At 45.5% G+C, this 21186-nt stretch overlaps 1 protein-coding gene across 1 annotated transcript in view; it reads right to left on the reverse strand.

The window, feature by feature from the left end:
* LOC126254673 (inverted formin-2-like) overlaps positions 1–21186 on the reverse strand; it is a 467725-nt gene that overhangs the window by 237712 nt on the left and 208827 nt on the right. The window contains exon 2 of the mRNA XM_049955332.1: positions 1583–1788. Within this exon, the coding sequence (XP_049811289.1) occupies positions 1583–1788 (206 nt within the window). The remainder of the gene's footprint in view (positions 1–1582; positions 1789–21186) is intronic.

Consider the following 21186-nt stretch of genomic DNA (forward strand, 5'->3'; position numbering starts at 1 on the left):
TCTAAAGCGTTTTTGTTTTGCATGTTGGTATTTCGGTTACTATTGGTTTATTTGTCGATTGTCATTTTTCATTTGTAGTTCACTATTGCTATATGAGTTTACATACTGTCATTTGGAGACAGTAAGTGGAGCTGTAGACGCTAGAAAATGGAGTGTCAAGTAGAGAAAGCGGAATAAAAATGGTTCAAATGACTCTGAGCACTATGGGACTTAACTTCTGAGGTTGGTTCAAATGGCTCTGAGCACTATGGGACTCAACTGCTGAGGTTATTAGTCCCCTAGAACTTAGAACTAGTTAAACCTAACTAACCTAAGGACATCACAAACATCCATGCCCGAGGCAGGATTCGAACCTGCGACCGTAGCGGTCTTGCGGTTCCAGACTGCAGCGCCTTTAACCGCACGGCCACTTCGGCCGGCTACTTCTGAGGTCATCAGTCCCCTATAACTTAGAACTACTTAAACCTAACTAACCTAAGGACATCACACACATCTATGCCCGAGGCAGGATTCGAACCTGCGACCGTAGCGTTCGCGCGGTTCCAGACTGTAGCGCCTAGAACCGCTCGGCCACCCCGGCCGGCGAAGCTGAATATTTCCGACATATTCTTCTGTATTAGTTCAATAGGCAGAAACCTTTGCGCCGTGTATGGGGATAATGCCACAGGACAGAGCACGGCATGAAAATGGTTTCTCGTTTTAAGGAGGATCGTTTTGATATTAGTGACATTCTACGTCCAGGAAGATGTCCGGATTATGATGAACCTGCATTAATCCCGTCAGTATGCTCGAGAACTGGCAAAAGTGATGAACAGTGAGCATTCCGCAAGAGTGCGGCATTTGCATGCAACGAGGAAGGTTCAAAAATCGAGTGTTTGGGCACCGCATGCTCTAAGCCAAAATTGCAGAAACCAGCCGGTGCCCGTTTGTGCATCTCCGCTTGCTCGTCATCAATTGACTCATGAACAACATCGACCATTCATATCCCTTATCGTCACTGGTGGCGAGAAGTGGTGTATTGTTGCTAACATAGGAACAGAAAGGAATGGTTGGGCCCAAACAAAGCAGCAACTCCTCGACCAAAACCTGCGCGCATCCACAAAATATAATGCTACGTATCTGGTGGAACAGCGACGGTGTGGTGTATTACGAATTGCTTCCCTGAGGTGCAACCATCACTGCTGACATTTATTGTTAACAACTGAGACCACTTGCAGAGTCAGTCTATGCAGAAGTTGGGTTGGGAAGTCATTCCGCACGCACCTTATTCGCCTGATCTTGCGCCCTGAGATTTTCTCCTTTTCCACTCTGTATCGAACAACCTTCGAGGAACTTCCTTTCCGGATGAAAATTCGCTCTGAATATGGCTCGACGAATTCTCTGCCCCAAAACCACGTGATTTCGGCAGTTCCAGAATCGAAAATTTACCACAGCGTTGGCAGACTGTCGTAAATAGTGAAGGTGAATATATTATCTATGACTGAAGTCTCTGACATTTGTGTCTGTTGTGTGTATTAAACGTATGGAGGAAGACTACGAACTTATGCCCCAACGTAATACATACTGGTGAGTGGAGACTTACCGGCGGCGAGCTGTCGCACGTAGTCGCGGCGGTCGATGATGTACTGCAGGCCGGTGTCGGAGCTGATGGCGGCGCGGATGCACTGCACGCACTGTGCCTGCGTGAGCGCGTCGCTGACGGACAACGAGCGCTGGCCGCACTGCAGCTCCAGGCTGTGCAGCAGCAGCCCCAGCCCGTCGCGGTCCAGGAATTCCAGCAGCCACTGTCTGCAACACGCCGGCGCGCCACCTGCTTCACTCACTGATTTAAGCCGCCGCTGACGAAGGCGCTGGCGCCAGGCGGGGGCGCCCGCCGCAAAACAAAAAACAACAAACTAACGTCTCTTCCGGAGCTCGTATCCCGTTACTTGGCCACCCTTGTAAATATAGAACAAAACTGTCGAGCGTGTCCAAACCTTTCTAAACAGCTATATAATTCCAGGGCCGTGACATATATAGCACTACTATGCTAACATCAAAATAAAAAGTCAGTTGCAGAAGCAATATCTTTTGGAAATTGATTGACCCAAACACGGTAGTAAAAACCACAGCACTACCGACGACGAATATCCCTCCCCCGATTGTTACAGATCCACTCACGTTAACAAATGAACACCGCATCCAGAGAAACAGACTGTCTGAAACTTTCTCCCACGCAGCTGCATTCGCTTCACAGGCATTCAACCGGTTACCCAAAGGGTAGAATCGAGAAATACAGACGGCCGGAGTGGACGAGCGGTTCTAGTCGCTGCAGTCTGGAATCGCGCGACCGCTACGATCGCAGGTTCGAATCCTGCCTCGGGCATGGATGTGTGTGATGTCCTTAGGTTAGTTAGGTTTAAGTAGTTCTAAGTTCTAGGGGTCCGCTGACCTCAGATATTAAGTCCCATAGTGCTCAGAGCCATTTGAAACATTTTCGAGAAATACAGTACCGTCCTCAGTGCAATGGAACTTCAAATTGTTCAAATGGCTCTGAGCACTATGAGACTTAACTTCTGAGGTCATCAGTCCCCTAGAACTTAGAACTACTTAAACGTAACTAACCTAAGGACATCACACACATCCATGCCCGAGGCCGGATTCGAGCCTGCGACCGTAGCGGTCACGCGGTTCCAGATTGTAGCGCCTAGAACCGCATGGCCACCCCGGCCGGCGCAACGGAAGTCTACGAACAACTTACTACATCTGCATCTACATGATTACCCCGCAATTCACAATTAAGTACCTGAGAGGGTTCACTGTCAGCCTATTTCTCTACCGTTCCACTCTCAAACAGTACGAGGGAGAAATGGACACTTAAATCTTTGCATGCGAGCTCTGATCTCCCTTATTATGATCATTTCTCCCTATATAGCGTGCGCCAACAAAATATTTTCACACTTTGAAGGCAAAGGTGGTGATTGAAATATGACGAGGGGATCCTACCGCAACGAAAATCGCCTTTGATTTTGTGATTGCCACGCCAATTCGTGTATCATAACCGTGGTACTCTTTCCCTTTTCAGTGTCCTCAGTCAGTCCTATGTGGTGCGGATCACACACTGCACAGCAGTAATCCAGAAGAGGGCGAATAAAAGTAGTGTAAGCAGTCTGAAGTGGAGATGGTTTCAACTGTCATCACTGCATTGATTAGAACTAGCCTTTGGCAGTCTCGGAAACCCCACAACAGAGGTTCCCAAGCTTTTTGTCAGCCTGTACCACGATAGCTTGTTCACTTCTTAATTAACCCTCAGATTCGGGATTGGGGGTTGCGGAACGTTGACCGACCGACTGCGGCAGGGGTTGCAGGCTTTCTTGCTATCACGACGCCATTTAACGCAGGGACAGGCAACCTTTTTCACCTACCGCCCACTTTTGTATCTCTGTTACTAGTAATAATAATAATGATTAGTTACCAAATATTTTTTGTCACAATATTATGAAAACCTAATGAAAATATTTTTAAATATACCTCCTGCCCCCCACAATGAAAGCTGAACCGCCAACTAGTGGACGGTTAGGACCAGGTTGACTACTACTACGGGTTTAACGGAACGTCGAACAAAGTGACAATAACAACAATAAATAGTTCACTGCGTAATGACTACCACGGCGCCACACATTGATATACCGCATTAAGTTAGCGGCAGTTGCAAAGAGGCACGAAAACTTTCTAATAACCACGGACAGGACCCGATAGAAATATCGCCAATTTCAAAACAAGATGACTCATTCCCGGACAAGGCAGCGATGACTAATGAAGGGCGAGATGGGAAGGGTACAATCCGACCTTCCTTTGTCCTGCGTACAGCTCGAAACGAACATTCTGCGGTATACAGAAGCTACATTTATCAATCAGTTTTCTCACTATCATTTAAGTTTAAAAATAAAGTAAGGTAAGAGAATAATTTTATTATATCAGGAAGTGTTGTGTTACTTGTACATAATCCACTTCAAATGCTGTGCAATTATGATTGGTTGTAGACAGTCCAGCACATTGATTGCTGCCCTGCTTGTACCACGGAATAAAGGCTGGCGATTCCCATTACAGCAACTTTAAATGCAAATAACGTCGCTCGCTTCTGGGTAATAGTAGCCTAATTGATCTTTTTTTCGTTCATGTTTACTTGCTTTTTTGTTTATCACAAGCATTGTAACTGTACTTTCATTTCTGCAACTTCTACTCCCCTTTTATCTTAATTTGTAATGACGTCGGGGGTTAATCGTCTAATGAAGATTTAATTAGATGGCTTACGGAATGATAAGTCCATTTTCCTCCTGATGGGAAGCTTGTATGTTGAGAGCTCTAAGACATCGCTGCACTACCAGTCACCAGTCAGAAAGGTTCCCGAAACCAACTTTTCCATTCATTTAACTTTACTTCCATCGTCTGACAGTGCTTTATGTATATGAAACACATCTATACGACGGTTCTGATTTCACTACAATTGGCAAGTGAAGTGTTGTCATATTGGTATCAGACAATCTCGTGCAAGCTCCATTCCGGCCTGTCTTCGGTATTTTTGACTCTACAGTGATGTGCGTGAAACGCCGTGACATAGAAAAAAAAGAGTACTGTGCTGCTTATGTGTAGGCTTTAGGTTACCAGCAGAGTAAAGTAAAACTGGTTTCAACCCGAAGGTAGTCAGTGGTGTTCTTAGCATTTTTCGCAGCAACAAACCATTCCCAGAGTTAAAAGAAGTGGAAAATAACAGGAAAAATCTTAGGAACGGCTGAGGCTTCTACTACAGACATTGAAATGTGCAGTATGACAACCACTGATCCTTGTGTCGAACTGGACAACATTGCTTCCTAAAGTAGCCTGTGATTAATATGCGTGCTACTCCACTTATCTACTGTCATAAGGTTGTGTATCAGTATTACTACAACTATGCCTATGCAATAACTAATTTCGATATTTCCCTTGTATTCCACGCATATCAATCTTCTGTTGTAGAATTAACCCTAGCAATACCGACGCCTTTTCGATAACGTGTAATACCGAGGGCGCTACTTTATGCCCACCACCCAAAAAACAAAGTTCGTTAAATGTGCTTAACTTTTATTAATAACATACTTTCTAAACAGACTCTGATGTATAAGTGGGGTACACAACCTGAAAATACCTTTTAGCATATCTTAGCGATGCTCACGCACTTTCCGTAATCTTTACCCTGTGTGGAGTGGTACTTTAAAACCAGCAAGAAAGTTTAAAAAAATACATATTTAATAAACTGATGTCGATTTTCATTCTCAACATACTTTTTAAAGTTATATAGGTGACTAAGAAGGGTCCTGAACCTGAAAATATGAATATGACACTTGTTGCGGAAAGTCACATTTACTATTAAAACTAATTTTTTTGGGTTAAGCTTTGTTGAAAAACTTTAAAAAAATACGGGATCTGATATGAGAAATCATCAAAAACAAGACAATATTTTTTCAAAATTTTTGAATATGAAGTACCAGACTATTTTAGATATTTTCGAAAGGTAGACACAAATTACCGCCCCCCACCCTACTGCTGAATGAATGAATGAATGAATGAATGTCGTGTGACTGGGGCCTCGCGTCGTGTAGACCGTTCGCCAAGTTCAAATGGTTCAAACGGCTCTGAGCACTATGGGCCTTAACTTCTGAGGTCATCAGTCCCCTAGAACTTAGAACTACTTATACCTAACCAACCTAAGGACATCACACACATCCATGCCCGAGGCAGGATTCGAACCTGCGACCGTAGACTGAAGCGCCTAGAACCGCTCTGCCACTACGGCCGGCGGAGGTATTTGTATTATGAGCCCCTTTCACGCTGGCAGTATGAGCCCCCAACATAAACGGGCACAAATTATAACCAATACAGAACTTCTATTTTATGTTGCAGATGTCTGGTAAAGAGTTAACGCCCAGGACGAAACAGAAAAGAAAGTCTTGTGATAAACTATACGCGATAAGAGTTTCACAGGCGCTATCAGACAAAAGAACGAGCCTAATAAAAGGCCTCGAAATATGGGAAAGGTCTCCAATGAGATTTCTACATTGCACAATCTTAAGTTGTATTCGATTTAATAATTTCTTATAATTTTTTGTTTAATTTTTTGAATTTGTCCTATGGGTCTCACATAACGAGCACAATTTTTCTTTAGCAGACTGTGTAAGGTTCCGCGAAACAAATTACGTTTTTTTTTTTTTGTATCGTGCTTAAAATGTCGAAAATTGAACGATAAATACGTGAATTGATTGGCGACTCCATGGCGTGTTGTGTGCACCACGACCAAATAGTGGATATAATTGGAAGGGAAATCAGCATTGGCCGTATTTTGTTGTTTTATTGTCAGCAAAATCGATTTTCGGTCACTTAGTGACCATCCTCAGTGCTGTAATATACATTTAAAATTGGTAGGACCTGCTATCAAGCTGTAACCACAAGCTTAGAGCGATCACATTTATGTGCTCAGAAGTCTGAAGTAGACAGAAAAAACTTTAGGCAGTAATGATAGAAGGACAACGAAGTGGGGCTCCATTATACGACCTCTTCCTATACTGGTAAACGAGGCGCCGGCTGCTCGCGTTACCGGAAGTACGCCGTACTCGCCGGCGGTGCGGCGCGGCGCGTCCCGTGGCATTTCTGACATTCTGGGCCGGTGCCGGTAGCGGTAGCGGTGGAGCAGCGCAGGGCCCCATGCCGGTTTTTTGTGCATTCCCCGTCTGAAATAGACGCCGCGGCGGCGGTGGCGGAGGCGCGCCCTCGGCGCCGTCCCCGGCAGACGCCGACGTCGACGACAGCCTCCGGCGCCCCTGTCGCCCTCCAGCCTACCTGTCCGTCTGCCCATCTCGCGCAAAGTGCTGACCCTACAACGGCCCTCTTTAACAATTCTGCACGCCTTCGTGTCCGTTCCCGTTATGGTAAAATCTTCCGAGTCGCTACGCCACCTTATATTCCCCTTCCAACTTCTTCAGTACTAATCGTTTCGCCCCCTCTGTTGGGCCCTCCTTCGGGAGAGTGTTCTCCTGTCCCAGAGGGACAGAAAATTAGTGCCACTTCGCGGGAAAACAGCGTTTTGTAAGTGGAAGCGAGGTGACAAAAGTCATGGCGCACCTCCTAACATCGTGTCGGACTACCATTTGTCCGGCGTAGTGTAGCAACTCGACGTGACATGGAGTTGGAAGTCCCATGCAGAAATATTGAGCCATGCTGCCTCTTCAGCCGTCCGTAAATGCGAAACTGTTCCGGTGCAGGATTTTGTGCCCAGCTAACCTCTCGATTACACCCCATAAATGTTCGATGGGATTCATGTCGGGCGGCCAAATCAGTTTGCTCGAATTGTCCAGAATGTTCTTAAAACCAATCGCGAACAGTTGTCTGGTGTCGTGACATCGTTGTTTGGCAACACGAAGTCCACGAATGAGTGCAAATGGTCTCCAAGTAACCGATCATAATGATTTCCAGACAATGATCCATGTAAACACAGCCCACACCATTATGAAGCCACGGCAGCTTGCACAGCGCCTTGTTGACTTGGACTTCGTGGGGTCTGCACCACACTCGAACCCTGCCATCAGCTCTTACCAACTGGAATTGGGACTCATCTGACCAGGCCACGGTTTTCCAGCCGTCTAGGGTTCATTCGATATGATCACGAGTCCATGAGAGGCGCGTCGGTTGTCTGCTGCTATAGCCCATAAACGACAAATTTTGCCGCATTGTCCTAACAGATAAGCATGTCTTACGTCCCACATTGATTTCTGCGATTATTTCACGCAATGTTGCTTCTCTGTTGGCACTGACAACAGTATGCGAAAGCTGCTGCTCTCGGTCGTTATGAAGAGGCCCTCGGTCGCTACGTTGCCCGTGGTGAGAGGTAATGCCTGAAATGTGGTATTTTCGGTACACGGTTGACACTGTGGATCTCGGAATACTGAATTCCCTAACAATTTCCGGTGGTTAGCACACTGGACTCGCATTCGGGAGGACGACGGTTCAATCCCGTCTCCGGCCATCCTGATTTAGGTTTTCCGTGATTTCCCTAAATCGCTTCAGGCAAATGCAGGGATGGTTCCTTTGAAAGGGCACGGCCGATTTCCTTCTTCATCCTTCTCTCACCCGAGCTTGCGCTCTATCTCTAATGACCTCGTTGTCGACGGGACGTTAAACACTAATCTCCTCCTCCTCCGCTCTCCTATGACTTTTGTCGCCCCAGTTTCTTTCTCGCAGTGTTCGGCCACACTGGACCACGAACAGATTTCTCAACAAGATCCTGACAGAGGGATCGAAACGTTGAGTACTGGAGAAGGTTGCGAAGAAATATCGTACAGCCTAACTACACAGAAGACTTTACCATCAACTGCGCCTCGGGTTCATATAGCCACCTGCACACGACCCCCAAATGCGCAAAGATATGAAAACCGGATTCTATTAATTCTACGAGGAAGATTCCTGATGTAGAGAACCTTCGTCTCTGAAAATAGGAAAGAAGAAAGCTATGGTGGAAGCCAGTTGAGAAGCTGTGTTGTAACAAATTGTGGTAAAGATCTAACAGAATATTCCTAATGAACTGCATTTCTCCCAACCGTTCGGTGTGCTTCTCTCGCCCTGACATACTGACATCTGAGCACATTATATCTTGGTCGTGGGAAAGGAGGACGAGGACCGGAAAGTGCAGAGCAGCAAGTAGAAAAATGTGAGGAAGGGTTCCAAAAAAATCTGTAAAATTTCTATGAAGCTCAGCACTGATAAATCTTTTCGCACGCTGAGAATACTAATTTTGAACTAACAAATTTCTTTAAGAAGTTTAAAGCCAAAAGTATGATTAATATTTTCAAAAAATTGCTTGTTCCTGTTTATCGAATCAAAAGTTTTCTTCGCAGTCATCTGCTCATTGAACTGTCAAGATTCTCGAAGGATGGAGGAAAGAAGTAGTGCATATTCTCGTAATTCAAAGTTCTCAATTTAGTAGACTATTTCACCAGCAACAGTTGTTAACAGTTTTCGCAATTTGTAACAGACTTCTAACGCCTCTGAATTGGGTGTCATCCACGGCAAACAGTCTCGATGTAGTAACTTCAGCATCCATTGCTGACTGTTAAGACGTTCTCTGACTTGCGTGAGATAAGTAAAATTTGAGGGGGGACACGTCTCCTTCTTACAAGCAATTCATCAATGGACTCAGTAGATCAACTGGTCGGTACTTAATGACTGTAAACCCAGAAAACGGTGGTTGGACCACTTGAAAGATAGCCTCCAACTGATTTTACCGTCGAGGCTGGGCTACCAATACCACGGGCGTACATGTAACTCCTGTAACTACAGTGTGTAGAAATCAACTACACGGCAGTATATAAGTAACGACTTATGAAGCGATTAAATGAACAGGGAGAAAAGGGGATTAAAAGCAATGTGTGTTGATAAAGGTACGGTCTTTTCAGTTGTTATCAATACAGTACTAAGAGAAACTGCGGAGCTTGTTATGTCAAAGTACTGAGTCAGTCAGCACCTCAATGAAGCTTGAAGTCCAGAGCAATGACTACTACTATTATAAAATCAGGAAAGAACATCTAAATGGCGCAGATATGTGACTACGGAGGCAATCGTGTGCTTCCGGCGGGCAGCGGGCGCCAGGGGCGTCGGGTACAACGTTATGGGCGGCGAGATATCCGGCGGCGGCGGCGGCGGCGGTGAATCAGCGCGAGGTGACGCAGGCAGAGGAAGGCACGTCCAGAGGCGTCCGCCGCGCCGTGCAGCTCCGCTGTACGCACACTGCCCTGCGGGGGCGACGGCCCTGGCAGCTCGAGACCAACTGTCTGAAGCAAACACCTAGCATGCGGGAAGATGCACGCCTACTCGCTTTCCGGCTCTTCTACATATCGACCATATTCGCAGACCAGCGTACAGATAGTGGTGGATGATACCTGTTCCACTACTAGTTGTTTCCCTTCCTGTTCCATTCCTAGATAGAGCGAGGGAAAAACGAGTTTCTATATTCTTCCGTACTAGCTCTAGTTACTCGTATCTTATCTTCATGCTCCTTACGCGAAATATACGTTGGCGGCACTACAATCATTCTGCTGTCAACCTCAAATGGCTGTAATCTAAATTTTCTCAAAACTGTTCCTCGAAAACAAAGCCGCCGTCCCTCTAGGGGTTCCTATTCGAATTCACGAAGCACTTGCGTGTTGTTCGAACCTACCGAAAACAAACCTGGCAGCCCGCCTCTGAATTGCTGCAATGTCTGCCTTTAATCCGATCTGGTGCGGATCCCAAACACTCGAGCATTAGTCAAAGTCAGGTCGCCCTGCCACAATGCCCACATGCTCGTTATTTTCCTACTCATCCGCATTAGCTTACATTTTTCTGCATTTAGAGCCAGCAAAAAATTTTATCCGAGTCCTCTTGATGCTCCTACAGTCACTCACCTTCGACACTTTCCCGTACCCACCACGGGAAATAAGCGCACAGTGCTGCCCAATCTGTCCGCCATATCTACCACATTTCCCTGGGACACTCCTTATACTTGTCTCCGATGAACACTCACCCTCGAGGACAACATACCGGGTTCTATTACTTAAGAAGTCTTCGAGCCGTTGATGTATCTGGAAACCACCTCCGTATTCTTCGTTAACAGTCTGCAGTGTGGTACCGTACTACTTCATCCACATCTTCAAATCACAAAACAGGAAGATTCCAAAAATGGTTGAAATGGCTCTGAACACTATGGGACTTAACATCTGAGGTCGTCAGTCCCCTAGAACTTAGCCCCTAGAACTTAGAACTACTTAAACCTAACTAACCTAAGGTCATCACACAGAACCATGCTCGAGGTAGGATTCGAACCTGAAACCGTAGCAGTCGCGCGGTTCCTGACTGAAGCGCCTAGAACCGCTCGGCCACCGCGGCCGGCTGGAACGGTTCCACACATTTTAGTATGTAGTCGATTCTTTAAGAAAGGAAATCGTTAAATTAGAGCAAGTAAATTAGCCGGCCCTTTCAAAACTATAAATTTTGCCTAACCATAAGTGGGACAACCACTGATCCGAAAGCAATGCGTTTACTGAAAGCACAGTTTAAGCAGATGTGTCCTTGAATCCTGGGTCCTTTATCAATATGTTTTTGTCAAGTTTCTGTTGACTATGACATCACATGTGACCAAAGCTCAAGTGAAATTTTAAGAAGAAAGCTGACTAACCTTACGTGTTATAGACATTCAGTCCGTTAGAACAGTACGCGATAGAGACGGGAAGGAAAAAGTAAGCGTTGCTCTCTAAGGGAAGACTGATTTCATGCAGCAGTCCATGCTACCCTACTCTCTGCAAGCCTCTTCATCTCCGACTGGCTATTGCAACCTATATCCTTCGGAATCTTCTTACTGTGTTGATCTGTTGGTCTACCTCTACGGTTTATACCCCCACACCTCCCTCCAGTACTACATTGGTGATCCTATGATGTCTCACAATGTGTCCCACCAACCGACCCTTCTTCTTGTCACAAGTTTCTTTTCTCCCCAAATCTTAGTTACGTGATTTATCCAGTCAATCTTCAGCACTCTTCTGTAAATTACAACTCAGAAACATCTATTCTCTGTTTGTCTAAACTGTTTATTGTCCATGTTTCGCTTCTATACAAGTCTGTACTCCAAACGAACACTTTTACTCCAAACGGATACTTTCAGAAAAGACTTTCTTACACTTAAATCTATATTCGATGTTAACAAATTTCTCTTCTTCAGAAACACTTTCCTTGCCATTGTCAGTCTACATTTTATATGCTGTCCATTTCGGCCGTCATCGGTTGTTTTGTACCTAAATAGCAAAACTCATTCACTACTTTAAGCGTCTCGGCATCACCTGATTTAATTCAACTACATCCCATTAGCTTTTGTTGATGTTCATCTTTTATTCTCCTTTCAAGACACTGCCCATACCGTTCAAATGCTCTTCCAAGTCCTTTGCTGTCTCTGATAGAATTACAATGTCATCGGTGAACCTTAAAGTTTTTATTTCTTCTCTATGGACTTTAATTCCTTCTCCATATTTTTCTTTGGTTTCCTTTACTGATTGCCCAATGTGCAGACTGAATATTATCGGCCATAGACGGCAACCCTGTCTCACTTCCTTTCATGCTCCTCGACTCTTGTAACTGCCGTCAGGTTTCTTTACAAGTTGTAGATAGCCTTTCGCTCCTTTTGTTTTACCCCTTTCTATCTTCGTAATGGGGCAACTTCTTTGCCGCAGTGCATACACCGCTGTCGGGCGTGGTCGGCACTTGGATGGGTGACCATCCGGGCCGCCATGCGCTGTTGCCATTCATCGGGGTGCACTCAGCCTCGTGATGCCAATTGAGGAGCTACTCGACCGAATAGTAGTGGCTTCGGTCAAGAATACCATCATAACGACCGGGAGAGCGGTGTGCTGACCCCATGCCCCTCCTATCTGCATCCTCCTCTGAGGCTGAAACGGCGGTCGGATGGTCCCGATGGGCCACTTGTTGCCTGTAGACGGAGTGTTGTTTTTTTTTTTTTTTGTTTATCTTCGTAATGACAAAGAGAGTATTCTAGTGAACATTATCAAAAGCTATCTCTTAACTTACGGTGGCCTTTCCTTAACCTATCTCCTAAGAGAAATCGTAAGGTCAGTGTTGCCACGTGTGTTCGTACATTTATCCGGAATCCAAACTGATCTTCCCCGAGGTAGGCTTCTACAAGTTTTTCCATTCTTAAACCTTCTCTATGTCGGGGCAAATGGCGCTTTTATCAGTACTTTTTCTGAAACACAGGCCTTTGGAATTTTGTCGGAAAGGCTTAGCGCGATACAGGTGTATTACTTCGCTGTTCGTTAATCCAACATGGCAAGAATCTCAAACTGTTGACAAAACCCAAGGAGCGATTTATCGAGGATTTTGGGCGACCTCTATCGTGTGTCAATTACAGTTACGTAGGGTTCTTGCGATGAAAAGATAGGCAGGAGGACGAGCTCTGAACCGCCTAGTCCAAATGCGATTGCCGTGCTTGCAGGTGGAGGGATCCACGCGGCTTCCGTGTTCCAGGAAGAGGCGCGGAGCCCACTGCCAAGGCCAACATACCGAAGCGGCGGCGGCGGCATCGCCACGTGCGTTCACCCCTCCACCAGGCGCCGCCAGCCATTGATAAATTTACCGCGGCCGGTATTTTCGGGGGTTGTCCAATTTATACGGTAAACAACGCGGCCCGGCGTGGCGTCGCCGGCGCGGGTCGCTCATTTACTTGATGGATGCGCCAGCGCGCCGCGCGCCGCCGGAATGCAACCCGCCCGTTATTAATACAGCGCGCCGCTTCCTGCTCGGCGACAGCATAGCGCGCGGCCACATTACCGTCGGCCCGACGAGCACCACTTGTTGGGAGTGCCCTCTGGCTTACGAAACAGCCTGCGCGACCCGAGGCAGCCGAGCCACGGATTCCCGGAGCTGCTAGCCTGCAGGTACTCCGACCGTAATTCTCGGGGATAAAACCCTCCAATAATTCACAGGCGTACCAAACACTCCTTCATTATAAACTTTCGTTCAGTTTTCAGCCGGGTAACGCCGTCAACAACCACCGGTATTTCGACAGGAGCACTGCAGCAAGTCAGAGCTGTATGAGGAAATTTAAAACTTCGGTTTGCAGAGGGACTCCAGAAAAGCATACACACACACAGTACATCTACATCTACATTTATAGTCCGCAAGCCACCCACCGGTGAGTGGCGGAGGGCACTTTACGTGCCACTGTCATTACCTCCCTTTTCTGTTCCAGTCGCGTATGGTTCGCGGGAAGAACGATTGGTTGAAAGCCTCCGTTCGCGCTCGAATCTCTCTAATTTTACATTTGTGATCTCCTCGGGAGGTATAAGTAGGGGGGAAGCAATATATTCGATACCTCATCCAGAAACGCACCCTCTCGAAACCTGGCGAGCAAGCTACACCGCGATGCAGAGCGCCTCTCTTGCAGAGTCTGCCACTTGAGTTTGCTAAACATCTCCGTAACGCTATCACGGTTACCAAATAACCCTGTGACGAAACGCGCCGCTCTTCTTTGGATCTTCTCTATCTCCTCCGTCAACCCGATCTGGTACGGATCCCACACTGATGAGCAATACTCAAGCATAGGTCGAACGAGTGTTTTGTAAGCCACCTCCATTGTTGATGGACTACATTTTCTAAGGACTCTCCCAATGAATCTAAACCTGGTACCCGCCGTACCAACAATTAATTTTATACGATCATTCCACTTCAAATTGTTCCGCACGCATACTCCCAGATATTTTACAGAAGTAACTGCTACCAGTGTTTGTTCCGCTATCATATAATCATACAATAAAGGACCCTTCTTTCTATGTATTCGCAATACGTTACATTTGTCTATGTTAAGGGTCAGTTGCCACTCCTTGCACCAAGTGCCTATCCGCTGCAGATCTTCCTGCATTTCGCTACAATTTTCTAATGCTGCAACTTCTCTGTATACTACAGCATCATCCGCGAAAAGCTGCATGGAACTTCCGACACTATCTAAATAGAAGCGCCATCACAAACTAAAGATGACCGTCAGATGACCGTCATCGATAATGAAATTAGTAATCCACGCGTGAGGTAGCATTAACTCTGTCCCTCTGTTTTTTGACAATGGAGAGAACAGGATGATATGAACAATTTAAATAAAAACCACCATCTCTATTTATAAGAGTGCGCGCGCGCGCGCGTGCGCGCGCGCGTGCGCGCGCGCGTGCGCGCGCGCGTGCGCGCGCGCGTGCGCGCGCGCGTGTGTGTGTGTGTGTGTGTGTGTGTGTGTGTGTGTGTGTGTGTGTGTGTGTGTGTGTGTGTGTGTGTGTGTCCCCGGCGTTTCTCAAAACCAAAGTTTTAAATTTCCCTGCAGTGGTTCCTTGTCGCAGTTTTGCTTCGAGAATGGCAGGCTGTGTTCCTGTCGAATTATAGGCTGTTGCCGACGACGTCACCCGCCTGCATTCCCGTAAATTATTTAAGTATTGTATGCGCCGGGAGAAACTCAGGTCTCACTTTCGTTGAGTTTATTAATATTACCAATCGATCGAGGAGTTGCAGTGGACTCGTATACAGTAGGGCGGTGGTTGATTCCGTCCAACCATAGAAATTTAAGTTTTACGCAGCTACCCTAAATCGCTGAAGGTAAATGTTGGGGAGGTTCCTTTGTAGAAGGCAACGCCAACTACCTCACTCAATCTTAGATTGTGCTCCGCCTTTAACGACATAAACTTACATTCATCTCCAAAAAAAAAATGGTTCGAATGGCTCTGAGTACTATGGGACCTAACATCTGATGTCAGCAGTCCCCTTGAACTTAGACCCACTTAAACCTAACCAACCTAAGGACATCACACACATCCATGCCCTAGGCAGGATTCGAACCTGCGACCGTAGCGGTCACGCCGTTCCAGACTTTAGCGCCTAGAACCGTTCGGCCACCCCGGCCGGCAATAAAATCAGTCTCTCAGCTTTCTGGACGTAGGGTGTACGGGTCATTCCATTTCGTATCTGTACATATTGTTTTACCCAGTTATATGTATCATTCCACTTGAGACTAGTTGATACTGTAGCCTTAGCATACCAACTTCTGTCGACTACACATTTTTACATTTCCACAAATTTAAAGTGATACCTAGTGGTCAACGACACATTAAATCACAATCCTGCTTTGTCTTCTGTTCAATACTTTACGTAATTAAAGAGCCACACGCTAGCAGGATGGAACCACACTTACGGTTGCCCTGTCGCAGCTAGAAGTGTAATAAAATCTTTAATGACACCGTTGTTACAGCCAAAGCCTGTCAATTACCATCACGTTTAATGTACCATAGTATCGTTTCATACTTCAACTCTTGCTGCATGCACAGACACAAATTTTCCCCCAGTAAGGACGTTCACATTTAAATGGCAGACGAATATACTTGAAGGATCTTCCGGAGAATAGCGCTTACACCTCCGAAGACACCGCTACCAAGTGACATACATTAAACAACAAAGAAAGGAATGTCTTAGCACCATATACGATTTAATTTTCTTTTTCCATTACACTTTATTGTCGAGAAACAGACTCGCTCTAAATCTCCAGGTTATAAAAGGTATCCATTGCAATCTCTCACTGAACGCTAAGTCCCCCGAAGTATTTGATGAACGTTTCTTGCAGATGCATCTTAGACAGTGGGATAAATGTCTCGTTTTAATGCAAACCGTTTTACAAATCTCTAAAATGAAGACAAATGTTTCGCAATGATCAACATGCAACCCCTAAAGTCGACTTGTACTATCATGGAATAGCTACATTTACATGAAACTGTGTCAACTTTGTTTTACTCTACAAAGCGCAGCTATAAATAACTTGGATCTGACGTCACTTCCACTTCCAATCACCTACCAGTAATCTTATCGTTGCCCAATTTTTTGTTTCAACAAAAGACTCCAACGTCGGTCGCCCGTTCCGTACACACAGCCAGTGCTGCAATATTACTGTGTGTTGCAGCAAGTTTTGAAAATCGTATCTAACTAGATAACGGATCTTGGCTTTCCATCGGATCAATTAGCATCGTTTATCTGTCCAATCAACAAGTTTTCTGTCCTGTCTGTCGCTGTGGGGGATAAGGGAGAGACAAGGTTCAAATTTTCGTCGTCGTCTCTCTGATAAGTTTCACAACGGATGTAACAAATTAGCCTTACGCATTGCGATTCGGCACACCACATGCAAAGGAATAAATAAATACGAGTGAAGAACTAAGTTTTGAGAGAGAGAGAGAGAGAGTTTATTGCGTATATATCAACTACTGCCGTGAACAATGTTTATTGAAGTGTAAGTGTATGAAGATTTTTGTTAAATTTATTTATCAGGTTCCATAGACCATGCGAGTCAAAACTACAAGGTCATAGAACGAGTGAATAGATAATTTACAGAGGGTTAGAAAATTCATACAAAAATAATAAAACACGAGGAGTATTGGTGACATGGTATCTGAATAAATAAAAAACTAGGGTGAAACATCCTTGACTGGTGTGAGGAACTCCTATATGAAATAGAAATAACGTACCAAAAGCAAACGTTTCAACTTGACATGAATGCTTAGGGTTTATCATGCCATTTTTTCAGTTCCGCTCAAGCGTACAAGAAATGAAACCAGCCGAATAATGCACATCTTTCTGCGCAATGTTTAAGGAAGTGTTACCAAGTGCAAATAGTTTTGCGTCTAGCGTTCAATCATGAAGGTTATAGTTTCCACTGGATGAACAACTGTTATCAATAACAAATCCCATGGAAGAGCATATGTACAAAGATGAGAGAGTTAATACTCTGAGATGCTGAACAACGGCCTACACGAAATTCGCTAGTTGACACTGAAGATCTGCCTGGCCGCCGTTTGCTGGGTTAGCGATATTCTTGAAGGATGAACAGAGTTGCGTCGAAATGTGAGACCACAGGAGATGATTGAGGAAGAGTAACCAAAGTAAACCAATGTTCGCGTTCCAGTGTCAGATGCAGTGGACATTATTTGTGTCGTAAGATTAAGTTTCTGCACGAGATCTTGAACGTCATACTTCCGAGAAGTCTTTTCGTTTACCGTCTGTTCTGTGAATTTAAGCCGGCCTCAGTAGCCGAGCCGTTCTAGGCGCTTCAGTCCGGAACCACGCGGCTGCTACGGTCGCAGGTTCGAATCCTGCCCTGGGCATGGGTGTGTGTGATGTCCTTAGGTTTCAGTAGTTCGTAGTCTAGGGGACTGATGACCTCCGATGTTAAGTCCCATAGTGCCTAGAGCCATTTGAACAATTTTTTTGTGAATTTAAAATGATTAGTTTTACTGCCTGTTTGACCTTCTTGAAACAATAAAATTTCACTTTTTAAGGGTACATGTAAGGAACTGTAAGCATTGCATTTTATTGCAGTTAAGCATTAACCTGTTCCCTAAAAATTACATGATGTTATTGGCTCGTCATTCACAGTACTTGTGTCGTCTATAAGCGGGAAAACTTTTGAGCCATTCATATATTTAGTGGCAGATCATCTTTTTCCTACTTTCCAGCTTTGAAGTAAGCCATTGATGAGCTATTCCCTAGCCCCATAATCTTCCAGTGCATGCAAAAGTATTGCATAGTCCACACGATCAAATGCTATTGGTAGGAGCCAAGGAAGGCTGATGACAAAAGACAAACAAATAATCCTTCCGGAGGATCATTATAATAGAACTTGAAAACACCGATTCAGTTGTAAAGTTTATTTTTTATTTTTCAGTGGATAGACTTTCAGTTGTAAGTTTTTTCTATGTTTTTCAGTGGATAGACCACGACCGGTGTTTTGCGTCTAGCGTCAGGTGTGATAATTTTGTGCTGTGACCCAGAGAGTTGTCTGCACTCGTTGGTGGTATACAGAGTCCTATACCCTCCTCGCGGCTCTCTGTCGCCACACCTAGTGATTGGCATGCAATAGCCCGAAATCGGTCGTGGTCTAAGCACTGAAAAACAATAATAAAAAGACCTTACAACTGAAAATTTTCAAGCTCTACAAAAGACAGTGCTAAATATGTTTGGGATGGGGTTGAGATCAATATTGATATTCTACAGCGAGACAACTTTTTGAATGTACACCTGTTCTAAAGCGTCCGTCTTTATTTGTCAGATATACAAAGTCTCCTCACAGCCAGTCTTTCACATTTGTAATCCGAAACTAAGGACCACGACGGGCTGAATGATTGGAAATAAAGTATTTATTAAACGTTCCGTTTCCCGTCTTCTCCCAGCATAAACTACGAAATCCCGATGCTGACAGGGAATAAGCAACAAAGCCGGCGTGGAATGCGGGGGGAGGAGGGTTGGGTTGAGGTGGGGGTGGCCCGGCGGTTCCAACCCCGCCAGCTGCTGCTCGTCTGCTCGCCTATATTTACGCGCTGTGGCGGCGGCGCGCTACGGGAAACCGCCGTGTACTCCGTAGTTGCGGGAAGGCCTCGTAGCCGCTCCGTCAGCGAGCCTTCCGGTTGCTGGCCCAAGCAACAGACCGCGGGACGCCAAGAATCCCGAGAACCTCTGACCACAGCCAAACTGCAAGACAAGCTGTGTACGAGCGTCAACACCGTTCTGTGTAATGAGGAGCGCGGGATCTCTGGAAAACTCATGTCTGTGGGGCGGGACCATATTTATGCCTGTGACTAACACTGCAGTTCTTGTTACTTTCTAACTGTAAGGCGAAATCTTAGAATATCGACAGTAGCGCAATAAACGCCTGAGTGAGGCCACGTACTGTAGGCACACTAAGTGCTTTCTATGACACGAACTTCATAAACATGAAGTACAGTAATACGAAACGTGTGAATAGCCAGGAAATCTGGCCCGTAAAAAACCGTTGATCCTTAATTCCGTTACTATACTCTCCCCGAGGCATGTAAATGCCCGTGCAAAATATTTAATAAAAGCAATTGTGAGATTATAATTTTATGATACACGCTATAGTTCGGAGGTTATCATAACGTATTGCAAAACATTTCAAATTGTGTGTGGGATGGGAATTTATGATCTTTTTCTTAGAGATAACTACCTACGTCGGTAACGGCAAGACCAATCCTAATAACTGCTGCAGCGGAAGACTTTTGCAACGCTTTGGAAAGAGAACTTAGTGGGTGTAGCTGAATGTTTCCGGTACATGACAAGTAATTATCATCACTGCAAGCCGGCCGTGGTGGCCGTGCGGTTCTAGGCGCTGCAGTCCGGAACCGTGGGACTGCTAAGGTCGCAGGTTCGAATCCTGCCTCGGCCATGGGTGTGTGTGATGTCCTTAGGTTAGTTAGGTTTAAGTACTTCTAAGTTCTAGGGGACTGATGACCTAAGATGTTAAGTCCCATAGTGCTCAGAGCCATTTTTTCATCACTGCATAAGGCAGAATCCTGTAACCCCTACAGATTTGTAGCGTATTCGAAACTTCATAACCCAGTCCAGATATTTATCAGATTCAGAAGACACTCTTTAGTAACGCAACTTACAGTTAGTGCGTCAAGTTCCAATTGGAGATGGATGCATACATCCAGCGGGTGATCATCTTTCACACGACTGTAACACACAGATGCGCTTCTAAAGCAATTCCGAGAAATCGCAATTTAAATTTTTCCCCTCCTGTTGAACACAACACGAAACCACAAGCCGTCGACTATCGGCGCCATCCACCAAATACGATGGCGATTCACCAATCGCCTTGAAGGTCGCGATAACGCCTACATTTCAAAAACCAAGTAAAGGTATCTTTCCAATATACAATAACGGACGAGGATCCTGAGCGGCAATCAACTGTTGAATAAAAACACTCTGCTGTCAAAATGGAGGTGTCAGAAACGCAACAAGTAGGAAAGCAGGCAATCCCGATCCACTCCAAGAACAGGGGACATAGCTGATTTCTACTGATTCTGCGAAAACAGAATAAATGCAGTATAGATTACTCGAAGCCGTTATAAGCCTGGTATAGCTTCACTGAAATCAGCACAAGGATATATCAATAAATGAATGTTATTGCGGATTATGCTGCCCCACGAGTATTATTATTATTATTATTATTATTATTATTATTTGATCCTTTCTGAAGAAACATGATTAGTTATACTCATACAAATGTTTGATGGCAGATTAGGAAACAAATGACGAGACTCGAACGTAGTATAGACAGACTTCTAGTGTGCAAGATACCTGGTTGCGACTACTTCACTGCTCGACATCTTGCGCTTCCATACGGTATGCAACAGATTCTAGGCACCTTGAACGTCGATTTCTCTTGAAGGGTTGAGAACCGCATCGTATTGGAGCAAAATTTCTTACATCTGTGTATGCACTACACCGCTGGGTGAATACATCCCTCGTGAGTAATATCTGGCAAGCAGGTCAGGTGAATGCTTACCCCGCTTCTGTTGTCCTGCTGTACTCGGGCGGATCCATGCAGAAAGGCCTCTGTTGTGTGTGGTGTCGTAACGAATGTGCCACAGCGAGTGTTTCTGCCCGGCGGCGTTACAGCGGTATGAACGCAGCCCCAAGTTCGCCGCGCCCACGCGGGCAGCGAACCTCAGGTGACGTAACTCCCACATTCGCCAGATGGCCGTTACCGGGAATGGAGAGCCGTTGACTGGTTATCTCACCACCAAAATAAGCTCTTGCTAC

This window comes from Schistocerca nitens, chromosome 1, assembly GCF_023898315.1.
Source record: "Schistocerca nitens isolate TAMUIC-IGC-003100 chromosome 1, iqSchNite1.1, whole genome shotgun sequence".
NCBI lineage: Eukaryota > Metazoa > Arthropoda > Insecta > Orthoptera > Acrididae > Schistocerca > Schistocerca nitens.